This window comes from Engystomops pustulosus, chromosome 9, assembly GCF_040894005.1.
Source record: "Engystomops pustulosus chromosome 9, aEngPut4.maternal, whole genome shotgun sequence".
NCBI lineage: Eukaryota > Metazoa > Chordata > Amphibia > Anura > Leptodactylidae > Engystomops > Engystomops pustulosus.
Window position 1 is genome coordinate 74,489,692 of NC_092419.1, and position 18,840 is coordinate 74,508,531.

The window sequence follows — 18,840 nt, forward strand, 5'->3', positions numbered from 1 at the left end:
GTGAACACAGTGCTTCTGAGACGGAGGCGAGTCCTATAGCAGAACAGGTTGGAAGAGGCAGTGGTGGGGCCAGACGGAGAGGAAGGGCCAGAGCTGGTGCATCAGCGCCAAATGTTTCCCGTAGTCAAGCTCCCGTGGCGAGGGCTAGATTTTCGGAAGTCTGGAGGTTCTTTAAAGAAACACCGGATGACCGACGAACTGTGGTGTGCAACCTGTGCCAAACCAGGATCAGCAGGGGTTCCACCACTACTAGCTTAACTACCACCAGTATGAGCAGGCATATGAATGCTAAACAACAGAAACAATTCCCAACGGAAAGAAGGAGTGATCCAGCGCGTGTGATAAAAGGATGCTTCAGGTTTTATTGGCAGATTCCAATTACAGCAATGTGGATAAAACGCACTACAGCACTGCGTCCAGGAGTGTGCTACAGGTAACGGCCTACGCGTTTCGAGCGTTTCACACGCTCTTACTCATGGCTAATGCACATCTAGGTGCGGGAGACTGAAATAGTATGCACGGAAAAGACGTCACGGGGGGAGGGGACGGAGTCACACCTCTCACCGTGACGTATTGAATGTTAGCCGTGCAAGTCTGCCGCACAGGTGTGTTAACATCTTAATGCTCTAAAAACATGTTTATTAGTACATTCTTAAAATAAACGCCTTTGTGAGCAATAACAACATTAAAATGCAAAGTTGTAGCATAGGAATATAGAGAAAAGCGGCATGTAGAAATAACATTTATGTATAATGGTAAAGCAAATAGTTAACTTTTTGTTAACAGGCATGGAACAATCATAATAGCGACCCAGGTAGACAAGGGGTGAAACCTAATGGAGGTGTAAGCCCCTAGTGGATATGTAAACCCATAATGGGGGGGAAAAATTGTTTGTAATTATTTTGATGGGCACAATGGGAGGAGTTGATACACAGCTTGTCTTGTGTTCCAACCTGGAGATAAACACAGTTTGTTCTGTGCATAACGGTGTGTTCAGACCTAAAGGTGTGTAAGGACCTAAAAATGAGCCGAAGTATAAGCATGGTCTAGGAGTCTAGAGTGTGGGCTAATAGTGAAACATTAATTCATGTTTATAATTCATCCCCTTGGGGAATCTAGTGTCGAGATGCAATATCCAAAATGCTTCCCTATCAAAGAGACTTTTGCTACGATCTCCCCCTCTTATATTTTGGCGGGTTTTTTCTATACCATATGCTTGGAAGCTCGAAGTATTACCCCCATGTTGTTCTATAAAATGTTTGGAAGCTCCCGATATAGTTTTATTACGGGTGGGATTGTTAGCTCCAGACTTGCCTATGTCCCCTAGATGTTCAAGGATGCGACATTTTAATTTACGAGTAGTGGCCCCTACGTATTTGACATTGCATGTTGTGCACTCTATGATATAGATAACGTAGTTGCTATTACAGTTGATGTACGTCTTAATGTCAAACTTCTCTGAGTTATCTGAATTTGAAAATTGTTTTTGAGACTTGACCACTTTACAGGTTTTACAAATTCTAGCTCCACAATGGTAGAAACCTGTGTGTGCGAGCCAGGTAGAGTTCGATTTGGTATTGTGTTTGTAACTGGGTGAAATCATGTTACCTATGGTTAGTGCTTTTTTTGATACGACATTGCAACCCCCTTGAAGTATCTGTGCTAATTTCTCATCTTGATAGAGAATGGGTAAGTGTCGCAAAATTATATTTTTAATGTCCTCAAATTGATTACTGAATTGTAGAACCAGAAAAGGGTTATCATTGTATTGTTTGTCTTGTTTTGTTTTTTCTATCAACAAATCTTCTCTTTGTTTATAGCTGACTATACTGCTTGCCCGATTTAGCATGCGATCCGTATAGCCCCTTTTAGATAACCTCCCTTTAATATTTCTAGACTCAGCAAGATAATCTTGCTCTGAGTTACAATTCCTTTTGGCACGTGTAAGTTCACCTACAGGTATTGACCGGATGGTGTGTTTGGGGTGTAAACTACGTGCATGCAGGATGGTGTTTCCGGCCACTTTCTTTCTAAAGGTATTTGTATTGATATGACCCTCATTTGTATGGAGATTAAGGTCCAAAAACACCATATGGTCCTTGTTACTTGTACACGTAAAGGTGAGGTTACATTCATTATTATTCAGAAACTCAAGAAATTCTGGCACGGCAGACACATCGGCGCGCCAAATGAATAGCAGGTCGTCGATGTATCTGCCGTACCAGAAGATAGCATCCGCAAAAGGGTTGACATCGCCATAAAGATAACACTCCTCCCACCATGCCATGGTGAGATTGGCTATGGAGGGTGAGAATTTAGCCCCCATAGAAACTCCTTTGGTCTGGAGGTAAAATGTTCCGTTGTAAAGAAAAAAGTTATGAGTCATTAGGAACCAAAGAACATCGTTTATATAGTTCTTGAGGTCAGCAGTGTACATATGAATGCTAAACACCCCACTCAATGGCACAAAGCCCGTTCACCTCCGGCCGGGCACACCACTGCTCCTTCCCCTGTGTCATCTACTAGTCAGCCCCCTGCCCAGGACCCCGGCCCAAACACCTGCCGTGCGAAAACCCCATCTTCTTCTCCACGATCCTCCACAGCATCCACCAGCGTTCAGCTCTCCATACCCCAGACGCTGGAGCGCAAAAGGAAGTATAGTGCAACCCACCCACACACCCAAGCCCTCAACGTCCACATCTCCAAACTGCTTAGCCTGGAGATGTTGCCCCATAGGCTGGTAGAGACCGAGGCCTTACGAAACCTCATGGCAGCGGCCGCCCCTCGGTATTCGGTCCCCAGCCGCCACTACTTTTCCCGATGTGCCGTCCCAGCCCTGCACAAGCACGTGTCAGAGAACATCATCCGTGCCCTGACTAACGCCGTTCCTGACAAGGTGCACCTGACCACGGACACGTGGACGAGTGCTGCCGGGCAGGGCCACTATATATCGCTGACGGCACATTGGGTTAACTTGGTGGAGGCTGGGACCGAGTCTGACCCTGGGGCTGGTCATATACTGCCGAAGATTGCGGGGCCTACCTCGGTCCAGGTCTCAAAGGCCTACTATGCCTCCTCCTCCTCCCACCCCTCCTCCACCTGCTCCTCTGAATTACCATCCGTGGGCATGGCGCCATCAGTCGGTAGCTCTAGGCACAGCAGCAGTGCCATCGCTAAGCGACAGCAGCCTAGGCGATAAAAAGCACACCGCCCAAGAGCTATTACAGGGCATCACGGCGCAGACTGTTCTGTGGCTGGCACCACTGAACCTGAAGCCAGGCATGGTTGTGTGTGACAACGGCCGTAACCTGGTAGCGGCTCTGCAACTCGGCAGACTGACACATGTGCCATGCCTGGCCCATGTGTTAAATCTCATAGTTCAGCGTTTCCTCAAGACATACCCCAATCTGTCTGTTTTGCTCACGAAGGTCCGCCGCATCTGTGCGCATTTCTGGAAGTCCAGCACAGATGCTGCCACTCTCAGGGCAGCGCAGCGCCGCCTCCAACTGCCCGCTCACCGACTTTTGGGCGACGTGCCCACGAGGTGGAATTCAACATTAACCATGTTATCCAGAGTTTAACAGCAGCGCAGAGCGATTGTAGACTGCCAGATGTCAACTTCCACCAGAACTGGTAGTCAGGTCAGTCAGCTTCCTCAAGTCTACAATGAGGAGTGGACGTGGATGTCTGATATCTGTCAGGTGCTGAGTAACTTTGAGGAGTCAACACAGATGGTCAGTGGCGATGCCGCCATCATCAGCCTCACCATCCCGCTGCTTGGCCTGTTGAAAAACTCTCTGGTCAGCATGAAGTTGGAAACTTTGCGCTCGTCACAAGAGACGGGGGAAGAAGATTCCCTTGTTGGTGCCAAAGCACCCTTAGGTCTGTTTCTCAGCGCATATCGGAGGAGGTGGAGGAGGATGAGGAGGAAAATGTTGGAGAGACAGAAGAGGGGACCATTGTTCAGTCCTTCACTGTTCAGCGTGTATGGGCAGAAGAAGAGGAGTTGGAGGAGTTGGAGGAGGAGGAAATGGACAGTCAGGCCAGTGAGGGGAGTGAATTCTTGCGCGTTGGGACTCTGGGGCATATGGCAGATTTCATGCTAGGCTGCCTATCACGTGACCCTCGCGTTCAAAGAATTTATTCCAGCACTGATTTCTGGGTATTCATTCTCCTGGACCCACGGTACAAGCAAAATCTTTCCACTCTCATCCCTGGAGAGAGAACTGTGAGAATGCATGAATACCAGCAGGCCCTGGTGCACAAGCTGAAACAGTATTTCCCTTCTGACAGCGCTAGCGGCAGAGGGCGTACTTCTGCGGGACAAGTAGTGAGGGAGAGTAGGCGAGCAGGCAGCTTGTCCAGCACTGGCAAGGGTACGCTTTACAAGGCTTTTGCCAGTTTTATGTCACCCCAGCAAGACACTGTCACCTGTCCCCAGTCTCGGCAGAGTAGGGCTGATCTTTACAGAAAGATGGTGAGGGAGTACGTAGCTGACCATACCATCGTCCTAAATGATCACACAGCTCCCTACAACTACTGGGTTTCAAAGCTGGACATGTGGCACGAACTGGCGCTGTACGCCTTGGAGGTTCTTGCCTGCCCTGCCGCTAGCGTGTTGTCCGAGCGGGTTTTCAGTGCAGCTGGTGGCATCACCTACCTGGTCCTCAGTTTTAAACAATTTTTGGGAGTGCCACATACAGGCACTCAATCTATTTAATTTTTCTGGAGGACCACCTACCTGCTCCTCTGGTTTGAAAACTTTTTTGGACTGCCACATACAGGCACTATCCAAATTAAATTGTCTCCATAGCAGCCTCCACACGTCGTCCATATAGCTGCCTCCATACATATAGCTGCCTCCAGGTCCCCTTATCAAACGAACTGTGTCAGGCAGAATTTTGGGTTGTTTTCATGGCTTATACAAAAGGTTCTTAGAAGTGCTGTTTGGGGAGTAGCCGAGATAGGCGAAAGCTCGCCTGGCAGCGGAGCGCCAGCTCCATCCCAAGATCCCACTAACATAGTTGTAACTGCAGCACCTTTAATCTACTACTAGTTCACTGCCTCCATACATGGTCCCCTTATCAAACGAGCTGTGTCAGGCAGAATTTTGGGTTGTTTTCATGGCTTCCACATCAAACTTGTTAACTTTGTCACCACCCTGCTGTGTAATCCACAAAATATACTGGCAAACTTTTATCATTTACCGGTATTATTTCAGCGCTTCTTGCGCATCTGTTTACATTCCCCTCACCCGCCATAACCCAAACTTATAAGAACACTACTACACTTGATCTTATACAAAAGGTTCTTAGAAGGAGTAGCCGAGAGACAGGGGCTTGGATAGGCGAAAGCTCGCCTGACAGCAGAGCGCCAGCTCCACCCTAAGATCCAACTAACATAGTTTTAACTGCAGCACCTTTAATCTACTACTAGTTCACTGCCTCCATACATCGTCCCCTTATCAAACGAGTTGTGTCAGGCAGAATTTTCAGGTGTTTTACCAGATACATAGTGGAACTCGGCCCATCTGTCGCCGCCATGCTGGAGACCTGAAGTTTCAGTCATAGCAGTGCAATATGGATGCCCCATACTGTCGCTCTTAATCATGGAACCATTTCCGAAAAAACAATTAAAAATAGAACCACTATGCTATTCCATTATTACTAGGTGAAATATTCAAACGACCCGGCTTGCTTTGAAAATTATAATTTTTTCAAAGTAAACGCTTCTGGCCCCCAGGCCCATTTTGGGTGGGGAGGAGCCGAGAGACAGGGGCTTGGACAGGCGAAAGCTCGCCTGGCAGCGGACCGCCCGCTCCATCCCAAGATTAGGCAGCCTCAGAGGCATCCATGCATGCGGCCCCTGCTGTTTCCTGTCCATTTTGCCTCCACGATCCTCCACAGCATCCACCAATGTCTCCATGCGCAACTTTCAACTCTCTATACTCCAGACGCTGGAGCACGAGAGGATATGCAGCACATCATCCCCTTATCAAACGAGCTGTGTCAGGCAGAATTTTCAGGTGTTTCACCAGATACATAGTGGAACTCGGCCCATCTGTCGCCGCCATGCTGGAGACCTGAAGTTGCAATCATAGCAGCGCAATATGAATGTCGCTCTTAATCATGGAAGTCGTCTCCATGGCTGCCTCCACATGTCGTCCCCTTATCAAAAGAGCTGTGTCAGGCTAATTTTTCGGGTGTTTCACCAGATACGTTATGGAACTTGGTCACTATGTCGCCACCATGCTGTGTTATCGACTAAATATACCGTCAACCTTTTGTTCACATAGGAAATCATTTCAGCGCTTCTTGCTCACCTCCTTTGGTTCCTCTCTGCCACCCATTGGTTTGAAGCCTGAGTCCATTTAGGGTATGTCGCCATGACACTCTCTAGCCTGCCGCTGCTGCCGCTGCCTCTGCATGCTGTCCCCTATAGTGTCAATGCTCGAGTCTCCCATTGACTTCAATGGGGCTCGTTATTCGAGATGAGCACTCGAGCATCGGGAAAAGTTTGTCTCGAATAACGAGTACCCGAGCATTTTAGTGCTCGCTCATCTCTACTAAACAACTATTTCTTTCAACACACAAAAAAGGAACATTGCCTTGTCTTTCATATCAGCATTGCTCTGCTATCATAAAAGGTAGCTCAGTAAACCATCCAAGCAAAGGGTATCCCATAAAAGTGATAGGTTTCTTTACATGCGATAGTCAAGATGTGGTATATATGCTTAAATGCCCTTATGGGCTAATATATTTAGGTCAAACATCTAGGTGAATGAAAGTTAGATTGAATGAACACAGGTCCATGATCAGACAGTATCTGTCTAGAACAGAGAAAGAAGAAAACCTTGACAAAACACGTAAAACTGACAGTAAGAAACATGAAACAGGGGTAGCTTATTACTAGAGATGAGCGACTATACTAGTCCAATTATACTGCTCGGTCGAGTATTAGCATACTCGGACCGGCTCGTAGCTCAGATGAGTATCTCGCCGGCTCGAGATTGAGAATTAAATTAATAAAAGACAGTGAAGAACAGTGTTTACAGTGAAGAATAACACATTACACATGTTAACAGATGTTTTCCTTGTAATAACACATTGAAAGAACTCTATTCTTCACTTTGCAGGTGTTTGCGCGTGTCTTCCGCTAAGTTAGGAGATGTGCACGAACATCTGAAATGTGAAGAATAGTGTTCTTTCAATGTGTTCTGCACTTAAATGGTCCTGTGTTCACCGTTTTCACTGTTTTTATTCTATTCTTCACTTTGCAGATGTGCGCGCGCATCTTCGAACTTATCGGAAGACACGCTCAAACACCTGCAAAGTGAAGAATAGTGTTATTTCAATGTGTTCTTACAAGGAAAACATCTGTAAACATGTTTAATGTGTTTTTCTGCACTGTTCTTTTAATGTGTTCTTTCAGTGCCATAATAAACAAAGTGCCATAATAAACAACCAGACCACAAATTACTACCGTATATACTCGAGTATAAGCCGACCCGAGTATAAGCCGAGACCCCTAATTTCAACACAAAAAACTGGGAAAACCTATTGACTCAGACAGAAGAGGACCTATGGGTGACGTCAAAAAGGTGAGTTTTGTCTTTATGATTTTTAGTTGACTCGAGTATAAGCCGAGTTAGGGGTTTTGAGCACAAATTTTGTGCTGAAAAACTAGGCTTATACTCGAGTATATAAGGTATTTATTATTTGAATCAAGGTATTTGCAAGGGCTTGTTTAGAAAGGTATTGTATTTATTTGGCAGAATCTTACAGCCCCCTCACTAAGTTTGATGCCATCCACCTGGAACTAACCAAGCTCTGTGTTCCATCAAGCTTTCCTGGCGTATTACTGCGGGTGCGTTCAAACGTTCAGGTTGTCAGATGCATTTTTAACCCCTTAAAGATGCAGGGTTTTTTCGCTCATTTCTCGCTCTCCACCTTCAAAAATCCATAACTTTTTAATTTTTCCGTGCACAGAGCTGTGTGAGGGCTTAGTTTGTGTGTAACAAATTTTACTTTCCCGTGGTGTTATTTTATTATTCCATGCCGTGTACTGGGAAGCAGGAAAAAAATTCCAAATGTTAAAAAATTGAAAAAAAATGCACGTGCGTAACGTTCTTGTGGGCTCAATCTTTACAACTTTCGCTCCAAATGATACCTCTACTTTATTCTTTGGTTCGGTGCAATCGCGGTGATACCAAATTTATATAGGTTTTATTAGGTTTTAATAAATCTTCAAAAATTAAACTAATGTGTACAAAGAATTTTAAAAAAATTTAGCCTTTTAACCTTTTCATACTTTGGTGTACGGAGCTGTGTGATATGTCATTTTTTTGCAAACTGAGCCAGCATTTTTTTTTGCTGCCATTTTGAGGACTGTGCGACATTTTGATCACTTTTTATTACACTTTTTATATCATGTAAAAAGGTGTAAAAGTCGCGTTTCGGACATTTGGGGGCCATTTCCAGTTTTGGAGGTCACCGCTGTCAATAATCGTTTTTATATTTTGATAGATCGGCATTTTGGGACGCGGCGATACCTAATGTGTTTGTGATTTTTACTGTTTATTTTGTTTTATATCAGTTCTAGGTAAAGTGGGGTGATTTGAATTTGTAATATTTTATAATTTTTTTACATTTTTTAAACTTTTTCTTTTCACTATTTCTTAGACACTGTAGGGTACTATAACCCTAGATGGTCCGATCGTTCCTACCATATACTGCGATGCTACTGTGTTGCAGTATATGGTGTTTTTGCATATGATTCATTACAATGAGCCAGTGGCAGAAACCATGCAGCCTCGGGTCTGACGAAGGTCCGACGCTGTCATGGCAAACGTTTGCCCCCCTCCCCCCCCGATGGCGTTCGGGGGAGCGACGATTGGAAGAAACATGGCGGCGCTATGTTTTAAGTGCTGTTGGCACGATCGGTGCAAGCAAAGCCCATCTCTGTATGAAGACGGCTCAGTCCGTGAGCCCTCTTCATACACCCTTCATAGCTCTGTGACAGATTTATCCACTGCAGAGCGTAAAGAGCTTAAAGGTTTTCAATAATAAGGCATTTTTTATTTTACTCCAAGCCAACCACTTCCTAAAGAATTAGATTTTCTACAGATTATTACAAAAATTCTCCCTCGCTTTTTTGATATGCATATAGAAGCCTACTCATCACTCATGGAGGCAGATTCATGTCCTACCAAGTGATTGTTCATGGAGAAATGGAGATCACATGATTCTCCATCAGCAGCCATTTTATGGACAGGAATCTCTGGCTAATGAGGTAAAAGACAGGAGGCTTCACTTTCCATATCAAGAAAGTGGTGCAGAACTTTTAATAGATTCATATTGGTAAAATAATTCACCACCCACATTTACACACACATTACAAAAACTTGAGGTAAAGTGACCAAACCCTTTAAACATCTCTTTTTTAGATGCCCCTTCAGGCTATTATTGGATCACATGTGGGCTTTTGAAACTTTTACAGCTTCTTCGCTTAACCATTTCATATGCACAGTCATTTTCTAATGTTCAAACACATTTTAAATGGTGTTTTCATTTTTCTACACAGACACATAACTGCAATAATTCTTATCTTTAAAGAGGAATGATGTAAAATTGTGATATTACAATGGGAAGAGGGTAAATAATTAACCAGCCACTCCTGTGTGCGTGCCCTCTTGCACACCTGGGTTTGCAGGCTGACTAAAAGACAGGAGTGTCTGAGGAGTGTCACTGTAGTTATTGTACATTAATTAATAGCCACTATGTTGATCATATATTACATATGGTGTAAGACACAATATATATTAAACAGTCTCATGTTGTTTGATATTCTAATGTGCTACGTGTACCTTTATGTTCTTCTTCCTCAGTATTGTTAAACCCTCTCTATGTATTCTTTTTGGGGACTTGAGTCCTGACTAAGGTAACTTCTGAATGCTTTTGTGTAACAAATACTTCAACTTCAACTCAACTCAAAGTTATAGTAAAATCATGACACCCCTATATTGTTCAAAATGTAATATAGTGCTTTATGCACATGAAGATTCTTGTTGAACAGGTAAGGATATCTTGTTCAGATGCTGCTTATGTCTGCTCTAATTAAAAATTAGCATGTCCTTAGGCATTTATTAAAGAATCTGTACATCGTACTTACTCTAGGCACATAAAGTAGGCACTGTGTCTGCTACATCAGTGAAGATGATTTATCACTTGTTTGGCTTCTATATTACACTGTATATAATGCCAAATTCACCATAAAGGTCACAAACTTTGTATACCAAAAGATTAAAACATATTAAAGCAATACGTATGTTTTACTCAAATTATCTATTTGCTTTAAATCACTGGCTGGCTGAAAAAATAAAGGTTTTAAAATGTGCTTCATACATATATGCTGTGCAAAACATGTACTCAATGGGGCTCATTTACTAAGGGTCCGCGGACCACACAAACATCTGATTTTCTGACGATTACAGTTTTGCGCCGCATTTAAAAGGGGATTGTGGCGCACGCAATAGGATTTTGGCGCAAACTCAGCGGCTTTCATGCGGAACAAATCTGGGGGCGGCCCGCCGGACAATCCAACGGATTCAGACTGAGCGGGGGATTTAACATTTGAATTTGTGTCGCAAGCCATGCACTTACATGCACCGGGAAGAAGATGGTGAACTCCAGCGGACCTGAGCGGGGAAGCTACACAGGCAATAACTCGGGCGCACGATCTTAGTGAATCGCGCTGGAGTCCACAATCGTCGGACAACGAATAGTGGCGATCGCGCAAGGGACGGGTAAGTAAATGTGCCCCAATGAGTCAACTTATACATGAAAACCTTAAGAAATATACTGTATATTGAAAGAGGTTTATAGTTTTACAAACATAACAATCACATTATTATATGATCACTGTAAGTTTTTAATTAAAAATACATTTAAATGTATATGTACCATACATATTAATGTATATGAATGATTTTTCTTATTTATTCAATCACACGTTAAAAATGTATGATTAAAAAAAAAATGAAACTAAAACAAAGTATTGCGAACACTGTTCTGTGTTCAGGTTACTCTTACCTCACTGAGCTCAGGTTGTGTTTCCAGCATCCTTATAGCAGGTTTAATATCCAAGAAAACAGCATTGTCTTCCACACTTTCTCCAGACATATTCACTGGTTTTAGCTGAGAATAGACAGCACTGTCACTGGAGCTAGTTTGCAGGGTCATACTCGGACCCTATAAGTTGAGATATAAAAAAATGGAATGTGTATTTTCCCCTGGTTAGATCCTTGGGAGGAAATTGAAGGATTAACTTGTTGTGTAGGATTTTTTTCTTTACCTGGAGAAGGAGGAGTTGATGAGGTGGCTGGAGAATAATTTAGTGACAGGTAGCTTTAGCCAATTGAGTGGGGAATACAGCTAAGTATGGCCAATGAGCGTGAAGTAGAGTTCAGGTATTTATAATACTGGTAAGTATTCCCGTCTGTGTGCAGAGGCTGCAGTGATTTAAGTTAGGCACACCAGAGAAATCTACACAAAAGCCTTGACCTTTTGCACATTACTCTTCAAGTAAAACATTACTCTGAAGATCATAGCTTAAATTCATGTTCTTTTGGATTTAATCATGTGAAGAAACTAAAATATATGGAGAAAATTATAATGAAAAAAACACAATGCTTAAAGAACTGAGCATTATGGGAATTAGTGTCAAAATTGCAATTTTTTTTCTGAAAAAAGTAAATGTGAAGGATCATGCCACTGTTTCTTTTAGCAGATTCTCATAGAAATCCAATGACAGCCATATACTGTATACTGTTGTCTAAGGGTGGCTCCACACTTACCAAGTCCTTCAACTGACGCCTGGGTCAGGAATTCAGAATAAAATATTGAAATATGATGCACTGAGGTTCTGCTTCCCCAATATGTAGCACTGTAATTATAACAGTGAATTATATGCATCATATACCAATTTGTTGCTCTGCATACGGTATCAAGGGTGGTTTTGGTCTGTGAAGCACGGCTTCCAAGTCTAACTGCCTGCAGGGTATGCATGTGTAAAAGATGTTCAATTGTCCTTGTCACAGTTTTCATGGTAGCAGGAAACTATATAAAAAGAGCAACAAGAACTAGGGAAACAGGGAAGAGAAAACTGTCCCTTACTCTAAGGTTAAGCTAGTCCCTGCCTGCAGGTGAAACCCCAGACCCGACAACTTCTCTCTCTCTGTACACAACGACATTTCCAGATAGTGGGGAAAAGGACTAAAGGATACTAGGGTCTGGTGCACTAAATTTGGCTCCCCTAACGAAATGATAGCTGCAAGTACAAACTTGACAAACTACCAGTGTATCCCAGTATACACAAAAACAAACAAACAAAGGAATAGTGGGTAACAACCAGAGTAGGTCTGAAAAATACTCACTAGAAAATAAACACAGACAAAGCGGAATAGACAGGAAAATGATGAGTGAATACAAGAGAAAAGACAAATTTTACAGAATCTCTCACCACAGTCAACAAAACAAGCTACTTAGTAAGTATAGATATGCCTTCAGAACAGAGCCAGAAATAAGCTGCAGAAACAACAATACCTAGCAAATACTGAATGACAAAACCAACATTAAACAGAGCCCAACTACTCCTGATAATAGAAATGAACACAGCTGAGACTTAACCCCTTCCCGACGCGCGCCATACTAGTACGGCGCGCGCCGGGTCCGGGTGCATGGAGAGGGCTCGCGGGCCGAGCCCTCTCCATAGCCGGTAAGTCTTTGCTGCATATTGCACATATTTCACTACAATCGCCGCCGGCAATGCTGCCGGAGGCTTCAGACAGATGGCGCCGCATGGGCGCCGCCATCTTGCCGCGGATCATCGCTCCCCGTTGACGTCACGGGGAGCAGTGATCCGTTGCCATGACAGCTTCGGGCCTCACGGGTGCTATCAGCACATTGTAATGAATGAGGAGTAAAATCCCCATATACTGCCATATTGCAGTATGGCAGTATATGGTAGGATCGATCAGACAACCTAGGGTTAAAGTACCCTAGGGAGTCTGAAAAATAGTAAAAGTAAAAAAAAAGTTAAAACCTAAAAATTCAAATCACCCCCTTTCCCTAGAACTGATATTAATATTAATAAACAGTAAAAATCATAAACACATTAGGTATCGCCGCGTCCGAAAATGTCCGATCTATCAAAATATAATAACGGTTTTTCGCTGCGTTCAACCCCGTAACGGAAAATAGCGTCCAAAGTCAAAAATGAAATTTTTTTGCCATTTTGGAAAATATAAAAAAATTAATAAAAAGTGAAAAAAAGATCGCACAGTCCCAAAAATGATAGCAATGAAAACGCCATCAAAAGTCGCAAAAAATGACACTACCCACAGCTCCGTACACCAAAGTACGAAAAAGTTATTGCCGCCAAAAGACGGCAAAATAAAAAAAAAAAATTTTGTACAGGAGGTTTTAATTTTTTTAAATGTATGAAAACATTATAAAACCTATACAAATTTGGTATTCACATAATCGTAGCAACCCAAAGAATAAAGTAGACATGTCATTTGGGGCACACAGTGAAAGCTGTAAAATCCAAGCCCACAAGAAAACGTCGCAAATGTGTTTTTTCACCATTTTCACTGCATTTGGAATTTTTTTCCTGCTTCCCAGTACGCACCATGGAATATTAAATACCGTCACTACGAAGTGCAATTTGTTACGCAGAAAATAAGCCATAACATAGCTCTTTATGTGGAAAAATAAAAAAGTTATAGATTTTTGAAGGTGGGGAGTGAAAAATGGAAGTGAAAAAACTAAAAAAGGCCAAGTCGTTAAGGGGTTAAAAACACCAGTAATGCAGAAACACCAGCAACAAAAAGACAGGTAAAACAATCAGGGTACAAAGCACAGTGGTAGAGAACTGACTAAAAAAGGCAACAGGATGCCGGTTCAAATCCTGACAGTACCCCCCGCCCCCCTTCAACGGGAATTCGGCTGATTCTCAGGAGGAGCCCTATCAGGATACCCAAACTAAAGGGTTATCCTCCTTGCCATAGCCCTTCCAGGGCACCAAATACTGATGACCCCCTTCAAATATCATCTACAATCCGGGAGACCTCATACTTGTCAGGGCTCAGGGTCAGTGAACCCCCTGGACCACCGCGGACGATGACACAAGCCGACACCTGGGACCAAAATCTAAATGGCACCCGATCTTCACCAGAGCCCACTGCAAAGCAGGATGCTGCGGCATGGTGCCACCAGGTCGTTCCACAGGTGTGACTTGTCCGCAGTGGCAGCCAAGGTCGAAGTACCAATTCAGCAGGCAGCCTTGGAGTCAGGAACAGGCAGATAGTAAGGGGAGGTGGCAGAGATGCTAGGTCGAGGTCAGGCCAGGGGTCACAATGAGGATCGCAGGGAGAGCTTTTTCTGAGGCATATGAGCTCAAAGATCTGGCAGGGGTTGATGGGAGCAGCTGGCTTAAAAACACTGTGTTTTACCCTTTAGTTTTGATTAAAATTGCTTTTATGGCTATACCATCCCGGTCCATTCTCAGAGTGTGACAGCGCCGGCTACACAGCCGAGTCCACCAACACTGGTTGCCCGGACCTGAGTCCCGTCGGCAGCAGTGCCTCAATCTATTTTATGAAACGCTCCACTTTTCACTAAACCAGGTGAGAGATTTTCTACTATACATCTACTTTACCAAGCGAAATACACTTGAATCCTCTGCGCATTTTGTCTCCCCCTCCCATTGGCCACGTTGATGTATACCTGTGGATTCCCACATTAACACATTCAACGCCAGCCCTCCGTTAATACTCTCCATTAGAATCCTGAATTCCTTTTTCAAAATTGAGACATGAAACACTGAGTGTATTTTCCATGGAAAGAATGTCCAATCTAACTGAAACATCATTAATAAGTTCTGTCACTGAAAAAGGACCCATAAAATAAGGACCCAACTTTTTAGGAGGAATCTTCAACTTCAAATTTTTTGTCAGGAACCAAACACACGGTCACCTATCACAAGGTCAATCTTTCTCCTTTTCCTGTCAGCCACCATTTTAGTTTTCCATGAACAGACCCCAGGTTTCTCCTTACCCTGGTACAAGCATTCTCCAATTTATTAGAGTAGAACTCCTGGCATCAAAGACAGAAAAGGGTCCAAAAACAGGGTGTTTACCATTACAACAAAAGAACAGTGAGCAGCCTACCACTTAGGAATCATATTTGATAAGAAATCTGCCCAATCATTCTGATTTTCATACACAAAACAACGAAAGAACTGTTCAGCATGTTGATTTTTCCTTTCAGTCTGTACATTGAACTCGGGATGGTACCCAGTGGAGAAGGACAATTTTATTGTCTCGGCTCTTTTATCTTTTAGCTACTGATGAAAGAGCCGAGAGGAGGCTTTGAAAATACGTCTAGCAATCCTTTTTTAAAAACCTTTTTGGATGGACACCGGGGAGTTAACGCTATAGAGGAAAGACATTTGGTCATTTGAAATGCTTAGAGATTTTAATAAGCATCAATACTTTTTATATCTATCGGATTATCTCCGCTTACCGCCCGTCTGGTCCACTAAGAGTCACATTGGTTGGGATACGAAAAGCACGATCCTACCAGGTACAGCGGCCTCGCGCATGTGCACAGTGGCCCGTAGAACGCAGAGTGAAGACGAGCGTTCCCATATCCAACACCCATGGCGTCTGTCTCCAGGAACCTTTTAAAACTAATGTGGCAAAACCGTGAGTGCAATACTGGCTGTTCATTTTTACCAGAAATTGATAGAGGGCGCAAACTTGCATAAAACTTAAAGGTGTATTCCAGGAAAAAGCATAATTCATATACAAATGGGTAGTCAAAATATAAGCTAATGTGTATTTAGTTGTTATTCAAAATTTTGCTCCCCTCAGCTGAAAATGCTGGTGACATACACTGTAATGAAGAATTAAAATGCTACTGCCCCTTTAATCAGTCTGTTAATTTCCTCCGCGCGGTCCGTTGCAGAGCATACACAGGACAGAAGATAGCCGCTGGTCACATGTCCACATCACATGGCCTGCACCTGCCTGGGCAGGTCATGCAATCACCCCTATGTTTGGCTGTAGTTGATTGGTTAAAGGGCAGGGTGATGTGCAGGGATGGCAGTTACACATCATTACTGTGGTAACAGAGCAAGAAAGTCTGTTATATCATCACCGGGAGCAGAGCATAAGGAGAGAGAGGAGGAGAGAACTGAGAACTAAAGGATCATAGAACTTGTAGTTTCCAGTGGCGGCCATCTTAGTGATAACTCCACCTTCTTTAGAGAGGCCATACATTTTGTAAATCATAAAATCAAATTATTTAAGCTCCGTTTTGTGACTAATGACATTGAGTAATGTTGTGTTCATTTATTTGTATCATCATGAGTTTTTGTGTCAGACATTCATATTCTCGGAATACCCCTTTAAGTGCTATTCCATCATATTTTATTAACATCATAACCTAAGTCTGCACAAGTGTTCAGGTGCCTGAGACTAGCACTATACAAGCAAATGATTATACACTCACCGGCCACTTTATTAGGTACACCATGCTAGAAACGGGTTGGACCCCCTTTTGCATTCAGAACTGCCTCAATTCTTCGTGGCATAGATTCAACAAGGTGCTGGAAGCATTCCTCAGAGATTTTGGTCCATATTGACATGATGACATCACACAGTTGCCACAGATTTGTCGGCTGCACATCCATGATGCGAATCTCCCGTTCCACCACATCCCAAAGATGCTCTATTGGATTGAGATCTGGTGACTGTGGAGGCCATTTGAGTACAGTGAACTCATTGTCATGTTCAAGAAACCAGTCTGAGATGATTCCAGCTTTATGACATGGCGCATTATCCTGCTGAAAGTAGCCATCAGATGTTGGGTACAATGTGGTCATAATGGGATGGACATGGTCAGCAACAATACTCAGGTAGGCTGTGGCGTTGCAACGATGCTCAATTGGTACCAAGGGGCCCAAAGAGTGCCAAGGAAATATTCCCCACACCATGACACCACCACCAGCCTGAACCGTTGATATAGGGCAGGATGCTTTCATGTTGTTGACTCCAAATTCTGACCCTACCATCCGAATGTCGCAGCAGAAATCGAGACTCATCAGACCAGGCAACGTTTTTCCAATCTTCTACTGTCCAATTTCGATGAGCTTGTGCAAATTGTAGCCTCAGTTTCCTGTTCTTAGCTGAAAGGAGTGGCACCCGGTGTGGTCTTCTGCTGCTGTAGCCCATCTGCCTCAAAGTTCGACGTACTGTGCGTTCAGAGATGCTCTTCTGCCTACCTTGGTTGTAACGGGTGGCGAGTTGAGTCACTGTTGCCTTTCTATCAGCTCGAACCAGTCTGCCCATTCTCCTCTGACCTCTGGCATCAACAAGGCATTTTCGCCCACAGAACTGCCGCTCAAAGGATGTTTTTTCTTTTTCGGACCATTCTCTGTAAACCCTAAAGATGGTTGTGTGTGAAAATCCCAGTAGATCAGCAGTTTCTGAAATACTCAGACCAGCCCTTCTGGCACCAACAACCATGCCACGTTCAAAGGCACTCAAATCACCTTTCTTCCCCATACTGATGCTCGGTTTGAACTGCAGGAGATTGTCTTGACCATGTCTACATGCCTAAATGCACTGAGTTGCCGCCATGTGATTGGCTGATTAGAAATTAAGTGTTAACGAGCAGTTGGACAGGTGTACCTAATAAAGTGGCCGGTGAGTGTATATAGACTGTCATCAGTCCGGATATGATTGACATCTTTATTTATTTGGATACCAACAACCACACAAACAACCACCCACATCTGTCTATCCAGGACTTTTAGCATTCTCCACAGACATACGTCCATTTGTCAAATATTTTAAAATTTATATATTTTTCACAATTATTCTTGGGTAGAGTGTGCACTTGGGCCCTTCAGTGCCTCTCTAAACCTTTTTTAGCCCAGCCTGAGATCTAAATACATTTTATATATTTTACCTTTTATGTCATATGACAATACTATTTTGTGTGATGTTATACTTCCAAATACTGTTTTATGATTAAACACGTTTAACACTATACATATCCATATCGTCATTTGAGTGTAGATTGGTGCTCGGTTCAATTCCTCCTTTGGTAGATCTACATTATTACAGACAGGCACCTGTAATTCACCGGCAGCACATTTACTACTCTACTGTTACAGTAATAGTATTAGGATAGTGCTGAGAGATACATTGCTGTTTACATTTAGCAACATGCTCCATCACCTACACTCTACACCAGTGATTTTCAACCTTTTTTGAGCCGCGGCACACTTTTTATACTTAGAAAATCCTGGGGCACAACACCAACCAAAATAGCATACCTCCCAACATTTGTGAAAATGAAAGAGGGACATCCCCCTAAGCCACAACCCCAATCACTCCCTGGCCACGCCCCAAATTTTAGCCATATTAAAATAATAAAAATCATCTCAATAAAAAAAAAAAAAAAATTATCCTCATTGGGATTTGAACCCAGAACCTGCAGTGTCCATGTACAATAATAACACAGCGCCCCAACCAACTGAGCTATAATCTCAGTGATTAACAAGAGGGAAAATTTTGGTAACTAAGAACTATGACTATATACTGCCTTGGTATATAGGGAGGGATCTTCTCAGATTATTGTAATTATTGAGACTATTATTATTATGGAGATTATTATTATTATTATTGAGATGATTATTATTATTTTTACCATTATTAATAATCATCTCCATAATAATAAAAATAATAAAATTTATAATAATAATAATAAT

At 43.0% G+C, this 18,840-nt stretch overlaps 1 protein-coding gene across 3 annotated transcripts in view; it reads right to left on the reverse strand.

The window, feature by feature from the left end:
• The window catches only part of LOC140077834 (Krueppel-like factor 5), a 306,436-nt gene that overhangs the window by 279,039 nt on the left and 8,557 nt on the right, over positions 1–18,840 (reverse strand). For 2 of the 3 annotated variants that reach the window (XM_072125368.1, XM_072125366.1), the window contains exon 1: positions 11,091–11,326. The exons of the other annotated variant lie outside the window; for it this stretch is intronic. In XM_072125368.1, the coding sequence (XP_071981469.1) occupies positions 11,091–11,240 (150 nt within the window). In that variant the 5' untranslated portion in view covers positions 11,241–11,326. Of the gene's footprint in view, positions 1–11,090; positions 11,327–18,840 lie in introns of those variants that run through there. 3 annotated transcript variants of the gene reach the window in all.